This window comes from Littorina saxatilis, linkage group LG17 (genome assembly GCF_037325665.1).
Source record: "Littorina saxatilis isolate snail1 linkage group LG17, US_GU_Lsax_2.0, whole genome shotgun sequence".
NCBI classification, from domain to species: Eukaryota; Metazoa; Mollusca; class Gastropoda; order Littorinimorpha; family Littorinidae; genus Littorina; species Littorina saxatilis.
Genome location: NC_090261.1, coordinates 59256718 through 59276874, shown reverse-complemented (window position 1 = coordinate 59276874; position 20157 = coordinate 59256718). Strand labels below are relative to the sequence as shown.

Below are 20157 nucleotides of genomic sequence, written 5' to 3'. Positions count from 1 at the left end.
AACCAGTTTGAATAAAAAAAAAACCAGCAGATAGAGCCGCATGTCATAATCATTCTTCTTGTCTGGCTTTATTGACTGCATGCCGATCTTGTGGCAGTGACTTTTTACTCTTCAGTCGGACTGTACACAAACCGCTCTCACTCTCCCTCACTGACTACCCTAAGCCCTGACAACTGATCCTTGGAAATTGTTTGGAAGAGTACACCTCTCTATTGCTCTCCAATGCTCTTCCTGCTGACTTCAGTGACACCGGACACCCCACTGAGTTTAGCCAGCTACCCCCCCCTCTCTCTCTCTCTCGCCAGCCATGTACTGTTTGGTGTCACCGGCTAATTGAGGCCAGCTGCACTGTTCACTCAGAGCAAAACTAGTTGACTGTGTCTAACTTTTGACAAAGCAACACAACTGAAGGGTTCACAGATTAGGTAACCGACTCACTGGTCAAGGCTGCAGGGAAACAAGAGTATCTTGTCAATGAAAGAGGTTACACAGATACGCGATGCTGAGAACGGTGGCCGATTTTTCACTCTCTTTCTCGGAGGGCCTTCATCATTGCAGGGACTGCTGTAAAGAAATGCTTGCTCAGAAACTAACTCTTTTTGCATTGAAACATGCACCAGAACTGGTGGACACCATCGACAATGTCAAACATGAAATCGAAGCAGTTTGCTTGAGGAAACGGTCGTCAGCAACTCAAACTTCTCTGTTTTCTTTTTTTAAGAAAATCTGAGGTGACTTTCTTTGTGGCCCCGCCCCCTCCCTCTGTAAGGACCCCCCTCCATAAGGACCGATTTTTGTCAACATTTTCAAGGTCGCTAGAGAGGGGTTCCACTGTACTATGACCAAGTCGAAATTTCGGATAGGACACAATAACAATTCGGTCCCTTCAATTTCGTCTTATCCGGATTTGCCTGTATTCTGATCATATCCCTGGATTTGTCTGCTGTTTTTTTCCACCTTTGTAATCAGATATTTTGGGTGCTCCACTTAAGTTTTATGATGATATATCCCATGACCTTTCTTCTTTGTCTCTGTTATTCTAGTGAGAAAATATAGCGCCATATTTGCTGAGTTGGCCTAAACTTCGGCCATGACCTAGGAAAATTGCGTGTGCAGCCACAGAAAAAAGAAATCTTGAATGAAATGATGATGTTACGAATGGGACCCAGGCAAGATTGACCTCTTGATTCTGACCATGAACCCCTCTTTTCACAATCTGGCGGTGATGGAAGGTCAAAAAAGGCCGGGGATGCTGATACAATGTTAACAAAAAAGTGAAAAGAATAAAGGTTCAGTGGCGTAATGACAGTTGTTTGAGCATTTATTCCAGCCAATGAAGGGACGATTGGAGCTTCTACAATCCGTGTCAACCACCAGGGCTAGATTCGTAGCAGACGACAAACAAAGTATATATAGTACCTGTCTTGTGATAAGGATTATGTGAATGCGTGATATATTGTGTACAAAATTCCATCTCACACGGCATAAAGCGCTTTGAACTTTGGATAAGGCGCTATATAAATACCCGTTATTATTATTATTATTATAAACTATCTGTACGTTGTGAAGACATTTCAAAGCAAAAATTAGCTTTGATGGGTCACGGGATATATACGTTACACCTCCGATTCATCCATGAAATCGCGTGGTATCGTGTCTTAAACAAAGGGGTAAATGAATATGACGACGTCACTCTTGGCAGAGCCTCGATTGACGTCATCATATTCATTGACCCAGTCTCGACAAGATACCACGCACTACCATAGATGAATCAGAGGTGTAACTTCTACGTGTACATATGACATGTTACAATTATGTTTGTCACCTGCTCTTCTATGAAATACGTGGTTGAAGAACCTAAAATGTAAATATGAGACGACTTACACCACAATGTTAGTGCCATGTTGTCTGCGTTTTTGTGAACATGAATGTCAACACTGTAGTCATACATTTTAATTCTTTTTGTAATGTTTTGGGCCAGGGACAGTTGAATGTTTACAGTTATTGAGTTGATTGTATTAGTTGGATGCATCATTTTGTGTGTACATACACTCCACTGTGAAAGTAGTTGATGAGTGTCTGCGAGTGCATATACATTGTCCTGCATGAGTGCATCATGACCTAGTCTGTGTGTGTCAAAACAAACCATAAATTATATACTCCTATAGCAAAATAAATGGTTTGAAATTGTCTCATTTTTTGTTTCATAGTGTGCAGCGAAGTGTTTCTATGTGTACATGAATGCATTTGTTTATTTTTTGTTTGTTTATTTGTTGCTTAACGTCCAGCCGACTACGCAGAGCCATATCAGGACGAGGAAGGGGGGGATGAAGGGGGCCACTTGTCAAGCGATTCCTGTTTACAAATGCACTAACCCATTACTTGTGTCCCAGCAGGCTTTAGTAAAACTAAATTAATACCTACTGGAAGATTACCAGTTTCCAGTATGTTAAAATAGGCTTAACCTATCTACTGCTGGACTTACATCAGAACACTAACAGATTAAACTATACATGAATCGCGAGACAAGCGGCAAGAGAAGAGATTTTTGGAAAAAATACAGGTGAATGAGCAAGAAGGCAGAAAAAAGAAAAGAATTCATGAAGAAAAAGAGAGCATGACAGGAAAGAGGAACCAAAAATCTACCTAACAGCAAACTAGAAAGCTCCTGCGGTTCCAAAAACAGGAGGGGCCTTTAATTTCATAACCGCAGTGCCCCACTGCGGGAGAATGCATTTGTGCATGTGCCTATTGGTTATGACAAGACAAACAACCATGTAACACAAAGCTCCCCTATCATGCTAAGGGGGATAACCAATAGAAACACAAGACTTATGATCGGCCAAGTTCACATTTTAGACTGATAAGGTGACATAGGTAAATGTTTTGGCATCAAATGGGCACGGATTGATGGAAGATAAGCATGGTTAGGGGGTAACTGCTTTATTATGAAATTCAACCCCCGAAAAGGCTGGCCCAAGATTTGCTGGCAACAACAGGTCTTTATCCTTAGCGGATGATGACTATTCAGTTATTCCCCAGGAAAACAAAAATGGCGTGGAAAATGAGGCTTTTTTGTGGAATAACCGAAGTTTTGTCATCTGCTGAAGCATCGGTTTTTTCCGCAGAAAACATTTTCCCACAGTAGTACTGTGAACGCGGCATTTTAAGAAGACAAGCGAGTGACTAAAATATTTTAACATTAAAATAGATGTACTAACAAATATGATTCTTAAATAACCAACAATACAAATAATCTTTCCATGAAGATGTAAAAGATTCATTTAAACGGCATACACACACACTTACGCACGCATGCATACACACACAAACACACGAAAACACACACACTGACACACATTTAGATGTAAAAGATTCAGAAATCAACACTGATGTGTGGAGTTTTCTGAAAACTATTCAATCATTTTGTATAATTCTACTAGTGCTGTGTATATATGTTAATATATGGAGTCATGTATGTCTAATCATGCATGTTCAAATTTATTCTCAAACCTCACATACAGAATAAACCAGATATAATACGTCAAGGAACATTTATTCAACATGTAAAGTTGTTTTTTGCAGCAGTGTATACAAATAAGTTTTTCAAACATTTAAACTCTTGCAGACCAGAATAAACAAGACATGTTTCCCCTTCACTGACATTTACTGTTGAATCAAGAAGCTTGATCTCTATTAGGCATAGGAATTCTCCTCGGATCCAAGGATTTTCGACAAAAGCTTCACATTTCCCAGAAAAATAAATTCCTTTTTTAAGAAAAAAAAAAAAAAAATTGAGGGGGGCAAAAAAAGAGAGGAACAAAAAAATCTAAAAAGACAATCTGCCTAGTATGACCAATGTCCTCCAGATTGCACAGATTTTAATCTAAATTGTAAAGAAAAAAGTCCGGACCCCCCTTGTTTTCTGAGATTTTTCTTTAAATCGATTCCCATGCCTGCTCTATAATAAAGAGTCAACATTTCCTTATATACCGCTCATGGTGTTGTGAATACTTTTGAACACTTTGATAAAAAACATATGAAAATGTTTTACCACAAACTACTTAACTGTGATCTCATTCCTTTTAGCACAAAGTTCACAGCAATTCCCGCACAGACAAACATAATTTTGTCAAAACAATGTAATTTGTATTCTCATTGGATAAAAGCACAGTCACCAGAGCAATGAAAAATCCACAAATAACAAGTGTCCGTTTGGAAGGCATGACAATAACTAAAGAGTATCATGGAAAAACAACAGAAGAGACAGAAACACAAAACCACCCCCATCCCCCCGCCCCCCTCCAACCCGTAGAGTAAAACAAATGAAAAAAAAAAAGCAAACAACCCAAAAACACATAAAAAAAAAAATGATGGTCTCATGGCCCCTTGTGCATGTCAACATTTTGGCAGTAAAGATTCCCATCCAGACAGAAGTCACTGGCCGGAGAGAAGGACGTTAGAGATGATCTCATAGCCTGCCTTGAGCAGGAACTGAAAGTGCTTGTTGTTTCGCAGATCCCCAAGAAAATGGCAGTCCAGAAGTGTCTCTGTGCTTGGCAGCACAACCCCCAGGTCATCACCTGTCAACAAGTACATGAAACACATTATTTGTGTGCTTGCATGAGAACATAACAAAAACAGTGAAAGTAATCCCCCCCCCCCCCCCCCCCCCCCCCAGCAAAACACGAGTCCATCAAACGGTCAGGAGTTGTAGTACCACGTGACATTTTACGCTAGTCACTAGCGAGGGGTGTGTATGAGGCAATGGACAAGGAGCACGTGTGGAAAGCTTGCCTCACTAAAAGTAAGAGTATTCACTCGTACAAAACTGAGTTATTTTAAGAATTCGTCTGTTATTCGGCAAGCAAGCAGACACACACACACACAGCTCAGAAGAAAAACAAGCCAACCTTCATTGTAGATGAGGTCGACAGTCCTGAAGAACAAAGTCTCGTTCCTGATCTTGATGGGGTCTTTCTCTGAAGGGTCCATCCACCTGAAACACGGACAATTTGCATTCTACAGCTGGAAAAGTCTAGCAGGTCAAACCAATCCTTCTTTCAAAGTATTTTCTGAGCCATCCTGTAAATGCTTTCTCTGAACAGTGTCAGCTTCTTCTTTTTCCGCTTCTTTTAGCACAGTGTAAGCTAAGAGGACATTTACAGTTGAAATCTTTTAAAGCCATCAACCCCCTACCCCCCTCTGAGGTTGATCAAGGTCTAATTTTTTTTTTATTTAGGGAGTTCTACTGTATATTTTTAAACCTGACTTTGTATGAAGCTATGACGGGCGCAGTGGCATAGTGGTAAGACATCGGCCTCCTAATCGGAAGGTTAAGATGCTCTGAAATTGTATCGTAAAATCATTGTCCTGATAGGCCGCCTGGTGGGTTAAGGGTGGAGATTTTTCCGATCTCCCAGGTCAACTTATGTGCAGACCTGCTAGTGCCTTATCCCCCTTCGTGTGTACATGCAAGCACAAGACCAACTGCGCACGTAAAAGATCCTGTAATCCATGTCAGAGTTCGTTTGGTTATAGAAACACAAAAACACCAGCATGCATCCCACGAAAATGGCGTATGCTGCCAGAATTGAGGGGTAAAAACGGTCATACACGTAAAAACCCACTCATGCAAAAACATGAATGTACGTGGGAGTTTCAGTCGATGAATGAAGAAGAAGAAGAGAAGTGTGCAGCTACAAATACATTGAGTCTCATTCTCCTTTGAGTTGGCTTTGATGTAAACAACCCCAGCCCAAACCACCCCCCCCTCCCACCCCCCCACCCCCAAAACAAAACAAAACATAAAAAGGAAAAAAAAAGGGTAAGAAAAAGGTTCTATCATTGTCAAAGAAAATACTTGTGGAGTTTACCTGTCACTGTCCCTGAGAATAGCCTGACACCAAATGAACAGCTTCAGCTCTTCATACTCATCAGGACACTCGGCCTGCAATGGAACGCACGTGTCAGTTGAATGGATAGCGAACACGAAAGTGCATTTCTGTAGATTTTGGAGAGTTAAATAAAACATTTTACCCTATAGATGAACACATTTGTGTAATTTGGAGGGTTTTTCTTTCCCGTTTTGCCATTTCTTCCCCTCCCTTTGACACAGCAAGAATGGTTTTGAATGTTTTACAGTCTTTTTCGTGGATATGTGAAAGTTTTCTTGACGCACCACACAAAAAACAAATTCAAGTCTGAAATGAAAAAGTGAGAATCGTCTTTCGGAATGGGGGGAGGGTGTGTGTTTGTGTGTGTTTGGGATTTTGAAAGTCTTGGTGGTGTACTCTTTAGATGAACAACAGCAAATACACAAATATTTCCCTCGCTTGGAAAATACAGACTTACACGAGCACACATCCACAAACCTGATCAATATACAGGAGCAGGTCCAGGGCTTTTTTGTAGTCAACCTCTGTTGCCATCAGATTCTCATCTCCTGCATACAACTGAAAATACCAGAGATCAAGGCATTGATTACACTCGACATGCTTTCTTTCTTTATTTGGTGTTTAACGTCGTTTTCAACCACGAAGGTTATATCGCGACGAGAGAAAGGGGGGAGATGGGATAGGGGAAAGGGGGGAGATGGGATAGAGCCACTTGTTAAGTGTTTCTTGTTCACAAAAGCACTAATCAAAAAATTGCTCCAGGGGCTTGCAACGTAGTACAATATATGACCTTACTGGGAGAATGCAAGTTTCCAGTACAAAGGACTTAACATTTCTTACATACTGCTTGACTAAAATCTTTACAAACATTGACTATATTCTATACAAGAACCACTTAACAAGGGTAAAAGGAGAAACAGAATCCGTTAGTCGCCTCTTACGACATGCGGGGTGCAGAGAAATAAGGATGTGGAAAAGAAGACTTTTGGTAAGTGAAATAAAGGTGATGGATCCAGTCAGGTAGAAATAAGACAACAAGAAAAGAATTGGAAAACTGCAGGGAATAGTAGGGAGAGTTTTCTTGGAAGGAAATATAGGTGAAAGGACTGGTAAGGCAGAAATAAGACAAAAGAAGAGAAGTAAAGGGGTGGGGTAGCTCTGTTTAAACGCTCCCGCTGCGTGAAGGCGACCCCATGGGAGCACTCGACATGCTTCGACCATCCATTGCTTATCTTATCTAATGTATTCTTTTATAATTGCACACTGTCTCCTTTATTTCAATTACATTTTTTGCAAACAAGGAAGGTTCGGTTTAACTCGATTTAGCCCTGTGTGAGGTTCACCGTCCCACTAAGTGAACCTCACACAGTTGTTCTACGTTCACTATGACTGTGGGACGGGGATGTAGCTCAGCCGGTAGCGCGCTGGATTTGTATCCAGTTGGCCGCTGTCAGCGTGAGTTCGTCCCCACGTTCGGCGAGAGATTTATTTCTCAGAGTCAACTTTGTGTGCAGACTCTCCTCGGTGTCCGAACACCCCCGTGTGTACACGCAAGCACAAGAACAAGTGCGCACGAAAAAGATCCTGTAATCCATGTCAGAGTTCGGTGGGTTATAGAAACACGAAAATACCCAGCATGCTTCCTCCGAAAGCGGCGTATGGCTGCCTAAATGGCGGGGTAAAAACGGTCATACACGTAAAAGCCGTGGGAGTTTCAGCCCATGAACGAACAAACAAACTATGACTGTGTTGTCTTTTCCACAGGGTTACTTCGGAAATTTGCCAAAGGGTATTGTTAAATCACCTCACTCATACCTTCAGCTTGCCCACAGAAAATGAGAACAAGCAACCTTTTGATAATAGCAAGATCTAGATCAACACTTTTCAGGACGTGTACGGGAACGTGTACGGGTAATGTCATCAAATTTGGTTTTTACGTCACGCGTTTGCCAAGATCTGCAGTCTTGGTGGTAGCATAACAATGTATGCATTTGGAACATTGGAGAAAAAAATGAGTCACGGGTGACGCAATATCTACAAGTACACGTACCATCTGGAACACTGTAATACAGAACGCAAGACATATGGCAATTGTCAATACACTTGACTGTGATACATGTACATGTCGTTGCATGAAAAATGAATTAATTCCTCACCCGGATAAGCTCTGATGCAGAGAGAACCCTCATGTTGTCTGGGTCTAGTCCCACTTTCTGCAAAGAAAAAACAAATTTGAAAAACAAACAAACAGATATATATATATATACAGTGGAACCCCCCTTTTACGACCTTCAAAAGTCTAAGAATATCAAGTCTTATATTTACAAGGGAGGGAGTCTTAAAATGGAGGTAGATTTACACAGGGTATGAACAGAACATCTGAAAAAGGAGGAAGTCTTAAATTGGGGGGTCTTAAAAAGGGGGTTCCACTGTATATATAGTGCAAAAACAACAATTGACGAGCATAAAAAGAAATACATGTATGTATTCAGAAAATCAGTGTAAGAGCTCAGTGAAATAAACACTTGTGTGATTATATATATAACAACAACAAAATCACTTGAATCAGTGGGCATGACTGTGATGCATTTTGCTTGCCTCCAACTGTACATGCAGAAAGACGGTTTTGGTAGAGTTACCTGTATTGCTTCCTTTGGCAGAGTTTCCTGAAGGTCGATCTGACTCAGCTCTTCATTGATGGCTGGTGCACAGAAACAAGCAGTGCTGACATTACGATTCCATTCGATTCCCCTGTATTTAAGTCTTCTAGTCCAAACACAAGTATCATCTAGCTTAACATGTCAACACAGGTTGATCTGCTGTGAGAACAATCCCGTTGTGAATGTGAGGAGTCAAAATTAATAATGATACACTGTAGTAATTCTTTCATAGCGCTATTCACCACTAGATATCAGTTTCAGTGCTTTTTACAAAAGGCATTTGATATCAAAATTCAACATTTCACACATGTTTTGAAGCCTTTCCTTCAAAGAAGAAACTTTCAATTGCTTGTTCAATTCAAATAACTATCCCGGACTGTTCATCTGTACAGTGGAACCCCCCTTTTAAGACCTCCAAAATTCTTGAGAAAAACAGGTCTTAAGAAGGAGGGAGTCTTAAGAAGGAGGGAGTCTTAAAATGGGGGTAAATTTACAAAGGTTATGAAGAAAAAGTATAAGAACACAGGGTCTTAAAAGGGAGGAAGTCTGAAATTGGGGGGTCTGAATATCTGTCATCAATTTTTCTGAATGCGTACCTTCAACGTTGGGTTCCACTAATTCTGGTGAATCATCGCTGGCAAGGGCAGCAAGCTTGCTCAGGCTCAGCAGCGTCTGAGAAAAGAAGGCAAAGCATCATTCTATCAATCTGTATCTAATGTTAAAAAAAAAAGAGGAAAAAAAGGCATGTGGGTGGTCTAGACACACACAGTGTGTATGTGTTGTGTCGCTTTACTGATAAAAATGTGCACATTTTGTGGAAAAAACTTATTATGTGTAGAAACTTATGTAGAGGGAGGGTGTTTCTCTCTCTCTCTCTCTCTCTCTCTCTCTCTCTCTCTCTCTCTTCATCTCTCCTGTTTTCAGTTGAAGAGCATCATAACTCACCTTTCTCTTTGCCAAAAAGATTTGCTCTGCTCTGGCAAGTTCTACCAATGTCTGATGAACCTGCAAACAAACAATGTGTCATTGGTTTTTATCAAAATTCTACATGACAGTGATAAAACAACAAAAAATACTCACCTTGCTTAGGATTAGGCTGGAACAGACTGCCAGCAATCCTGGTTTGATGACATGACAGATTTATTCATACAAAAGAAGCTCACTAGATACAACCTCACCCAAAGTTTTACAGCATGTGCCGGTTACTATAGAGAGTGAGATGAAAAGCTTCTCTCTGTCACATAAGAAACGGAGCTGCTTCTCACATCAATCCCAATGTTAAGCACTCACTCACGGACACACGTGCACGCACACACACACAAATGTACACACACACACACAGACATGCACACACACACATGAAAGTACACACACACCCCAAACATAAATACATGCAACACCTCAATGTTCATGTTACAACAAATAACAAAGGTCATAATTATAAATGGTTTCCTCACCCCACTGAAATCGCCAGCCCCTATCTGATGCAGCCAGCTGAGGTAACGTGTGTTGTCTGACGCCAGAAAGCGACGAAGATCTGGGTTCTGGGCAAAGGGCTGTGACAACAGTCGACCTCGCTTTCCTGGAGGAAAGATTGTTGCACATGTTTACATGTACATGCTCAAAAAATGTCTCTTCTAAGCATCACACCACATTTTCTGAGAAATAATGTTTTCGTTTGTACTGTTCCTTTACTTCCTCCTTTCTTGTTGGCTCACGTAAGTGTAGCCTATGCGATGCTAACTTTTGTCTGTCTGTGCGTGCGTGCGTATGTATGTATGTATGTCTGTGGTAGAAACTTTAACATTTGAAGACGTCACAACATTTGAAGACGTCACATTATGACGTAAGAGGGTTAGACGTCACGCGAAGGAATTACTGAAAGTCTCGGTCATTGTTATTTTGAGCGGGCCGAGACTATTTTTTTCTTTGAAATCGGCCATTCAGATCTAGATCTAGTGTCTCGCTTTCTTGCACAGTGTCACCTATGCCGCTTACTGTGTGTGTGTGTGTATGTGTGACGAAGTGATTGAGTTTGTGTTACTGTTTGTCGATTTCTTACGTGAGCCTTGAAGGCTTCGCTTCTTGTTTTTCATCTGTGTTAACACTTTCTACCCCACCTATGTTGACCAGGTTTTTTTGGGCCGAGACCAGCTGTGCTGCAGCAGGTCACTCAGAATTGTAGTAACTGTGTAGTAACTGTGTATCAACACGCTAGAATGCAGGCGTTAGATCGACGTTACAGTAAGCGACTGAAGCTAACAGTCTGAGCGGATATATCCGTACCTGGTCAAATAGAGCCATATGAGTGGGTACGGATATATCCGTACGTGGGAGACAATGAGTTAAAAGGGGTTCCACTGTATCATGTCTTGACTTTTCTTGTACTTCTTTATGTATTTTTTTCGGTACAGCTTCACATGATCATCTAGAAAATGTAGTTACAGAATCTTGTGAATATTTGGAACAGAACAAAAACTCACCTTCTTTCAAATACCAGTTGAACAGGTATTGTGAAAAGCCCTGCAATGGGAAAAAAAGAAGACTTTATAAGGTATCAATTTGATTTTCATCAGGATTTTAATCATAGATGACACCACCAGTAAATTGGTATACGAGAGATAGTAACTGGTGATCATGTTTAAAACCAAGACAAAGGGGGCCTGGTCGCTCAGCAGGTAGAGCACTGGACTTGTGAATCACCGGTCACCAGTCTGAATCTTGGCCGGGACAGTCATGAGACTTTAAGTGCAGACTCAGAGATGGTATCCCCCCCCCCCAACCACTGTGGCACAAAAAAGACTCGCCATTCTACCAGTAGTGCAGGTGACTGATTATACCTAAATATGCGCGACTCTTGTTGGTGATAGCTTTCCACTGGGAGGAAACGACTCAAATTTTTCAGCAATCCAATAATAAAGAAATAAAGTAAAGTAAGTAGAAGAACATCACTGCTCCACCAAATAAGAAAAAAAGAAAAAAAAGAATAACAGAAAAATGACCTATGCTTTACCTGGTCAGCAAACTGTGCGACATATCTCTGTAGACGATCCTGACTGTCAGTGACATCACAAATGCGGATGAGGATGTCAAAGTCAAAGTATTTCTCCGCCAGTGAGGCTGCCCTGTCAAACTGCTCGTACTCCACTGAAAGCAGAAACAAACATAACAAACACCACTCAGCATCAAACACAAAGATGGAAACAACACGTCTAGGGCAGTGAAGTGCATTTCAATTTTCATCAGAATAGACAATGTTCGGAAATAACTCTGTCGGGTTTGTATGGGTTGTGTAAATACTCTTGCTTTTAGTGGGTTAAACATTCCCATGTGACATAGGCCAGTCTCTAGCACATTCACACGTGAACAAGGAGTATGTGTTGAAAGTTTGCCTCACTAAAAGCAAGAATACTCACTCTTTCAGAACCCATACTGACAGTCATTGCTGGAGTTTTTCTTTTACCAGTGTCTGAATTATTCAAATCACGCACCTAACCGAGGAGTGATGGCAGTTTAGCAAAATTGACTACCAAGATGAAAGTTCTGCGAAGTCATTAGCAGTCATCTGATAGAGAACTAATCTAACCTAATTTTTTTTAGGGCAGAATAACATTTTGCACTCTAACTGTACACACAGTAGACACGTAACATTATAAAAATGTGGACAAAAACATCACGGACACCGCACAGTTGATAAAACTGCCATAGTAGGGTAGATTTTGTCATTAGAGAGAGAGAGAGAGATAAACTGAAACAACTGAAACTGAAACTGAACTTTATTACCAAAGGATAGAGGTTTTAGACAAAGCCTAATCTTACAACCTGTCCCTAGAGAGAGAGAGAGAGAGAGAGAGAGAGAGAGAGAGAGAGAGAGAGAGAGAGAGAGAGAGAGAGAGAGAGAGAGAGAGAGAGAGAGAGAGAGAGAGAGAGAGAGAGAGAGAGAGTGTGTGTGTGTGTGCGTGTGCGTGTGTGGAACAAACAAACTTACACAGAGGCTCAATCATCTTTCTTAAACTGCAAAAGTACATTAACTTATGGCATGCAAGAGAAAAAGAGTGGACAAAACAAATTAAAAAAAAGACGAAATCAAAAATCAAGTATGGTCCGACATTGGAAGGTTTAATTTATGACAAAACAAATCATTACATTTTTTGGAATTAAAAGTTCCAAGAACTAACCATTCTTGGTTTTTTTAATTCTGAGCTTTGGAACGTGAGCAGTCTTATCGGTTTTTGGAGAAAAAAAAGGCAAACAAACTTACGCAGAGGCTCAATCATCTTTCTCCGCTCATCCTCATATTTCTTCTTGAGTTGAGCGTAGCGTTCCGACTGGTGCGGTTGGGGTCTCAGAGACTCGAGCTGACTGCTGTAACAATCCAACTGGATGTCTGCCAGGCCCATCAGTTGCTGAAACATGGTGCCCCTGGTTTCCACGTCCTGCGTCTCTGGTATGCCTCTCTCTGCTGTCAGCGTTATCTGCACACAGAAAAGGTTGAAGTCATGAACTCAAATACAGTGGAACCCCCCTTTTAAGACCTCGAAAAATCTGAGAAAATCAGGTCTTTAAAAGGAGGGAGTCTTAAAATGTGGGTACATTTACAGAGGATATGAATAGGGAATTAAGGGCGGGGATGTAGCTCAGTCGGTAGCGCGCTGGATTTGTATCCAGTTGGCCGCTGTCAGCGTGAGTTCGTCCCCACGTTCGGCGAGAGATTTATTTCTCAGAGTCAACTTTGTGTGCAGACTCTCCTCGGTGTCCGAACACCCCCGTGTGTACACCCCCGTGTGTACACGCAAGCACAAGACCAAGTGCGCACGAAAAAGATCCAGTAATCCATGTCAGAGTTCGGTGGGTTATAGAAACACACGAAAATACCCAGCATGCTTCCTCCGAAAACGGCGTATGGCTGCCTAAATGGCGGGGTAAAAAACGGTCATACACGTAAAATTCCACTCAAGCAAAAAAACACGAGTGTACGTGGGAGTTTCAGCCCACGAACGCAGAAGAAGAAGAAGAAGAATAGGGAATTAAAAAAACTAAGGTCTTAAAAGGGAGGAAGTCTTTAAAGGGGGGTTCCTCTGTAATAACAAATAACCAAAGGGAAGTAATCTTTCTTTCTTTATTTGGTGTTTAACGTCGTTTTCAACCATTCAAGGTTATATCGCGATGGGGAAAAGGGGGGAGATGGGATAGAGCCACTTGTCAATTGTTTCTTGTTCACAAAAGCACTAATCAAAAATTTGCTCCAGGGGCTTGCAACGTAGTACAATATATTACCTTACTGGGAGAATGCAAGTTTCCGGTACAAAGGACTTAACATTGCTTGACAAAGTAAAATCTTTACAAAAATTGACTATATTCTATACAAGAAACACTTAACAAGGGTAAAAGGAGAAACAGAATCCGTTAGTTGCCTCTTACGACATGCTGGGGAGCATCGGGTAAATTCTTCCCCCTAACCCGCGGGGGGTAAAGTGAAGTAAGCACTCTAAATGCATACGACATGTGTAATAGAGTAAGCAAGAGTTATACAGAACCAATCTCCTGGCACCTGAGAGAATACATGATAAAGAAGGATTCTTTGTGCCCGGCTACAGTTGAAGATGGAAGTTCACCAAAAATTGGGACCATACTAACAAAAATACTTCTCCTCCTTCCCCTGTGTTCGTGGGCTGCCACTTCCATGTACATGCACACATGGCTTGTTATGTGCATGGTCATTTTGTTGCCATGCCCCCCCCCCCCCCCCCCCCCATTTAGGCAGTCATACTCTGATTCCGGGGATGCATGCTGAGTATTTTCCTGGTTCTATAACCCACCCACCTCTGACATGGATTACAGGATCTTGTTCATGTATATTTGGTCTTTTTGCTTGCATGCAAACACGAAGGGGGACAAGGCAATAGCAGGTCTGCACATACGATGACCGCAGAGATTGGAACAATCTCCACCCTTAGCCCAACAGGCGCAGCCGGGATTCAAATTCCGGACTTTCCGCACAGAAGGCGGACGTCCTTAATAATAGGCTATGCGCCAGTCAAAAAAAACGTAAGCAAATACAGTGGAACCCCCCTTTTAAGACCTTAAAATATCTGAGAAAATCAGGTTTAAAAATGAGGAGGTCTTATTATGGGGGTAAATGTACAGATGTTATGAACAGAATATCTGAACAAGCAATCTTAAAATGGAGGTAGTCTTAAATTGAGGGGTCTTTAAAGGGGGGTTCCACTGTAAAACCGCCATCCTGACCTGTCTGGACAGAACCGTGCGCATTCCTCTGGCGCCAGAAGTGGAGGTCCAGGGAATATACTCTGGCATTCTCTCCATCTGGTCATCTTGCAGCTGATAGTCGTCTGCCTTTGTCTGGCGGTAGACCAGCGCTGCCGACACCATTGTCTATGAGGAAACAAAAAAAGGCGAGGAATAATTGCATACAGGAAAACAAACCCACAAAATATCAAGCAATAATTTCACACAGGAAAAAATAAATCTATCAAAACTATGAAGTGTCCATTTCATCTCAACACAGCCAGATGTCACAAAGATGTTACACCTTTATAGACAAACTCCAAAATAACTGTCAAGTTAGTAATTTCTCAGATGTGAGATAATAAAGTAAATTTGATTCGGTTTGATTTGTGAAAGAGTGAATACTCTTGGTTTGTTTGTTTGTTTGCTTACCGCCCAGCCGACCACGAAGGGCCATATCAGGGCGGGGCTGCTTTGACATATAACGTGCGCCACACACAAGACAGAAGTCGCAGCACAGGCTTCATGTCTCACCCAGTCACATTATTCTGACACCGGACCAACCAGTCCTAGCACTAACCCCATAATGCCAGACGCCAGGCGGAGCAGCCACTAGATTGCCAATTTTAAAGTCTTAGGTATGACCCGGCCGGGGTTCGAACCCACGACCTCCCGATCACGGGGCGGACGCCTTACCACTAGGCCAACCGTGCCGGTGCTCCCTGTGTTGATTTGGCACTTATTTTCTCACTACCAAAATGATGACAAAAACGATGTTTGGTGGTTTGTTGTCAGACCAGGTTTTTTGTCGGACCGACCAAAAAATCTGGTCTGTCAACAACCCATCAAACATCTTATATTGTCATTGTCGTGGACAGGAAATTCCCAGTGGCATATTCTACCCATGCATTGTTATCGTAGTGTGTGTGTGTACGTGTTATCTTGGCCTCTTCTTTCGCATTCAACTTGTATACTCTTGCTGTTAGTGAGTCAAGCTTTCCACGCATGCTCTTTGTGGAAAATTTTGATTCAATAAAAGCAAGAGTTTTCACTCTTTCACAACCCATACAGAGTTATTACTAAACCCCCCCGTAAGATAGCCAGCAATACAGTGTTGTAGATGGTCGAACGTATACGTGTAGAATTGCATCACCCGTGACTCACTTTTTTCTCCAAATGCATACGTTGTTTTGCTCCCACTAAGACTGCAGATCTTGGCAAACGCGTGACATAAAAACTAGATTTTATGACGTTACCCGTACACGTTCCTGTACACATCCTGAAAAGTGCTGATCTAGATCTTGCTAAAAAAGATGCATGACAATCACCAAACTGAACCAGGGCAGTATTTTTACCTGCAACAGTCCACTAATGGTGACGATGAGGTGAGAGCACTGGCGCGACGTGATGCCAGAGCTCAGCTGTTCCATCTCGTAGTCCAGCAATGCCGGTCCTATGTCCTGAACTTTGGACACCTGCACGATTATGATGAGAGAATTGTGAGGCATTCTCATAATGAACAACACAACAGACCTATTTATTATCCAACATACAATATCCTAATCAGGCATGAATCATGAAACTTAAAAACAAAAGAAAAAAAAAAAGGCAAAAATGAAAAGAAAATAGCTAAAAGTATGACATTCCCCCCCCCCCCCCCCCCCATTTTGTTGTTGAGAAAATGATGCAAAATGTTGCAATCTTGTGATCTTCTCAAGGATCATCTCTTCTCTTCAGCTTTGAAAATGCTGGAAATCTCACAACTCCCTTCATCCCCCCTCACAATCCAAACAAACACCATTTACCTCTCTGAAGAAGGCATCCTCTGGATTCAAATTGTGAGGGACGGGAGTTCCTCTCTCTTTCAGCAAACGGCGAATGCACACGTCTACTATCTTTGTTGGCCTGCACATCATACAATCATGAAGGTACACTTATAAAATCAAATCAAAGCAGAAAATAGCACTGCTGTATGTTTAAACAGCTTCCAGCTATTCCACACAAAATCAGCACATACAATAACGAGCTATCTGTATGTTATACTCACTCTGAATCCTACTCCCTTAGACTGATAGCAGCTTCCAGCTTTTCCACACAAAAATTAATCAGCACACACAATAACCAGGTATCTGTATGTTTAGACAGCTTCCAGCTTTTCCACACAAAATCAGCACACACAATAGCCAGCTCTCTATATGTTTAGACAGCTTCCAGCTTTACCACACAAAATCAGCACACACAATAACCAACTCTCTGCATGTTTAGACAGCTTCCAGCTTTTCCACACAAAATCAGCACACACAATAACCAGCTCTCTGTATGTTTAGACAGCTTCCAGCTTTTCCACACAAAATCAGCACACACAATAACCAACTCTCTGTATGTTTAGACAGCTTCCAGCTTTTCCACACAAAATCAGCACACACAATAACCAGCTCTCTGTATGTTTAACTCACTCTGCATCCTGCTCTCTGAGACTGATGGCAGCTTCCAGCTTTTCCACATGCTCACACAGCAACAGCCTGGTACACATCTCACCGTCACGCACTGGCGCAATGTTCAGCTGCAAAAAGCAAAGGAGTAACTGGTGAAGCCTCACCATAGGCTATACATTCAATCCTTCCATTCGCTAGAATTGCAAGGCAAGGCAAGGCAAGGCAAATCTTATTCAAGAAACCCCATGGGGGTACATGAAAAAACAAAAATACAAGAACAAGAAAGAAATGCAGGCTATTTCACTACTACATATATATATATAGACTCATTCTGTTAAAATGTGACATTAGATGTATCCAAGACAATTTTCCATTTTAATGTATTAACTTGAATGAACAACAAGAAGGGCAAAGCCCATACGACTCACATGCTTTACACATTTTTCCTACCAAAATACATGTGACCTTGACCCAAGGTCAAGCAACACAAAGCTGTTAATTCAAGACATAGGAAGTACAATGGTGCTTTTTGGCTCTTTCTACCATGAGATATGGTCACTTTTAGTGGTTCACTACCTTATTTTCGTCACATTTCATAAGGGTCAAAGTGACCTTGACCTTGATCATATGTGACCAAATGTGTCTCATGATGAAAGCATAACATGTGCCCCACATAATTTTTAAGTTTGAAACAGTTATCTTCCATAGTTCAGGGTCAAGGTCACTTCAAAATATGTATACAATCCAACTTTGAAGAGCTCCTGTGACCTTGACCTTGAAGCAAGGAAAACCAAACTGGTATCAAAAGATGGGGCTTACTTTGCCCTATATATCATATATAGGTGAGGTATTGAATCTCAAAAACTTCAGAGAAAATGTGAAAAATGTGAAAAATAGCTGTTTTTTAGGCAACATTTATGGCCCCTGCGACCTTGACCTTGAAGCAAGGTCAAGATGCTATGTATGTTTTTTGGGGCCTTGTCATCATACACCATCTTGCCAAATTTGGTACTGATAGACTGAATAGTGTCCAAGAAATATCCAACGTTAAAGTTTTCCGGACGGACGGACGGACGTCCGGACGGACGGACGGACGGACGACTCGGGTGAGTACATAGACTCACTTTTGCTTCGCATGTGAGTCAAAAAAGTGTTGTTATTGTTATTGTTATAGGCCAGTCACTAGTGAGGGTTGTGTCTGAAACACGTGGACAAGGAGCATGCGTGGAAAGTTTGCCTCACCAAAAGCAAGAGCATTGACTCTTTCACTACCCATACAAACCCTACAGTTATTTCCGGAGTTTGTCTATTAGCAAAGGGCACTGACCTTTTCCCAGAGGTGAAACTTTTTGAGAAAAGAACGGAAATAGTCGTGGGCGCGCACTTTATCTCTCAGCTGCTGCACAATAATCAAGGAGCTGCTGCTTCCCCCATCTGCACACATACAGATTCAAATCATACAGTACATTACGTTACCATGACACCCACAGATTCTTATCAAAAGCAATTTTAGCATTTCAAGCATCACAACCTCAAAGAAGCAAACAAAATAGCTACACAAATCATAGGCCCTGACCCGCATCAGTGGGTAGGTCTTTTCTCAGCTAGCTGCAAGACTGTCATGATTTGGATAATAATGACTACTTCTACCAGAAGAAAAACATAAAACATTAAAAAGAATTTAAAAAAAACTCATAGTCAACTGCTATTATACATCTCAGTCTCCTCTATTTGCTCCGAAACACCAGGCATGTCTGTCAACACAAAAGGCTTTAATGCTTGCAGTGCCTGTGAAAAATCAGGCGTGATATAAAACAGTACAGATTACAGTGGATCCCCCCTTTTAAGATCTCAAAAAATCTGAGAAAAACAGGTCTTTGAAGTCTTAAAATGGGGGTGAATTTACAGAGGTTATAAACAGAAAATCTGAGAAAAACAGGTCTTTGAAGTCTTAAAATGGGGGTGAATTTACAGAGGTTATAAACAGAAAATCTGAGAACACAGGGTCTTAAAAAGGAGGGAGTCTTTAATTGGGGGGGAGGGGAGGGGGGGGGGTGTGTCTTAAAAGGAGGATTCCACTGTGCAGCAAAAGTCAGTGCTCACCATATCTGGAGGACTCGGCCCATCGCGGGTCAGCGGTAGGGTAATCGTCGATGAGTTCACAGCTGAGTTCCGTGACCAGACGATCCATCTCACGGCCACCGTCCCCTGGTAGAGCGTCCATGACAGCGCCAGGGAACAGGTCTTCCAACATCTGCTTAACGTCAGCCTGCACATGCACCACGAATGTTATGAATCAAAGATCTCTTCTGCTGACATTTGCAAAATAAAAAGACAATGTTTGGAAATCACTTGGCCGGGATTGCAAGGCCTCAATAAAAGCAGGAGTATCTACTCTCTCACAGCCCATACAAACCCGACAGACTTATTTCTGCAATTCATCTATTCTCCAATAAACTTACCAGCGTGCAGATGTGCAGACATTGTTGAAAGTAAAACAAATCGCTCCTCTATGGCTGGCAAAATGAAGAGAATGAAAATTACAAATTCATTTCAGTTTTATTCCTAAACTGATTTGTGCTTACCCACACAGCTCTTAACAGTAACACTAATACAAAGATAAGTAATTTGGCCGTGACTGTTTCAAATCTTTTGTCTCTCATAAGTGTAACAAACTTGCTCATCAGCTGACACGTAATTTAAACTGCTGAAGGTAACAGTGTACCTGATTTCCAGACAGTGATGAGATGAAGCAGGCCTTGAGGCGTGACAGCTTGTCGTCACACTGACTGAGCTCAGCCACTTGAGACATGTTGAACCCCATTGTAGACTGCAAACAACAGAGTAAGTACACTACAGGCATTACAGACAGCACATATATAAACATACTAGATGAATACCCGCTTCGCCGGGTAC

The 20157-nt window shown here is 41.7% G+C and overlaps 1 protein-coding gene across 1 annotated transcript in view; it reads right to left on the bottom strand.

Annotated features, from left to right (window-relative positions):
• Positions 1 to 3537: 3537 nt before the first annotated feature.
• LOC138951859 (nuclear pore complex protein Nup133-like) overlaps positions 3538 to 20157 on the bottom strand; it is a 35910-nt gene continuing 19290 nt past the window's right edge. Inside the window, exons 16-34 of the mRNA XM_070323419.1 lie at positions 19967 to 20071; positions 19345 to 19510; positions 18569 to 18675; positions 17263 to 17369; positions 16612 to 16711; positions 16162 to 16281; positions 14807 to 14953; positions 12819 to 13032; positions 11571 to 11704; positions 11041 to 11080; positions 10015 to 10139; positions 9503 to 9562; positions 9154 to 9229; positions 8537 to 8598; positions 8054 to 8110; positions 6375 to 6455; positions 5877 to 5950; positions 4914 to 4999; positions 3538 to 4583 (exon numbers count right to left, since the gene is read on the bottom strand). Coding sequence (XP_070179520.1) covers positions 4438 to 4583; positions 4914 to 4999; positions 5877 to 5950; positions 6375 to 6455; positions 8054 to 8110; positions 8537 to 8598; positions 9154 to 9229; positions 9503 to 9562; positions 10015 to 10139; positions 11041 to 11080; positions 11571 to 11704; positions 12819 to 13032; positions 14807 to 14953; positions 16162 to 16281; positions 16612 to 16711; positions 17263 to 17369; positions 18569 to 18675; positions 19345 to 19510; positions 19967 to 20071 — 2007 coding nt within the window. The 3' untranslated portion in view covers positions 3538 to 4437. The remainder of the gene's footprint in view (positions 4584 to 4913; positions 5000 to 5876; positions 5951 to 6374; positions 6456 to 8053; positions 8111 to 8536; positions 8599 to 9153; positions 9230 to 9502; positions 9563 to 10014; positions 10140 to 11040; positions 11081 to 11570; positions 11705 to 12818; positions 13033 to 14806; positions 14954 to 16161; positions 16282 to 16611; positions 16712 to 17262; positions 17370 to 18568; positions 18676 to 19344; positions 19511 to 19966; positions 20072 to 20157) is intronic.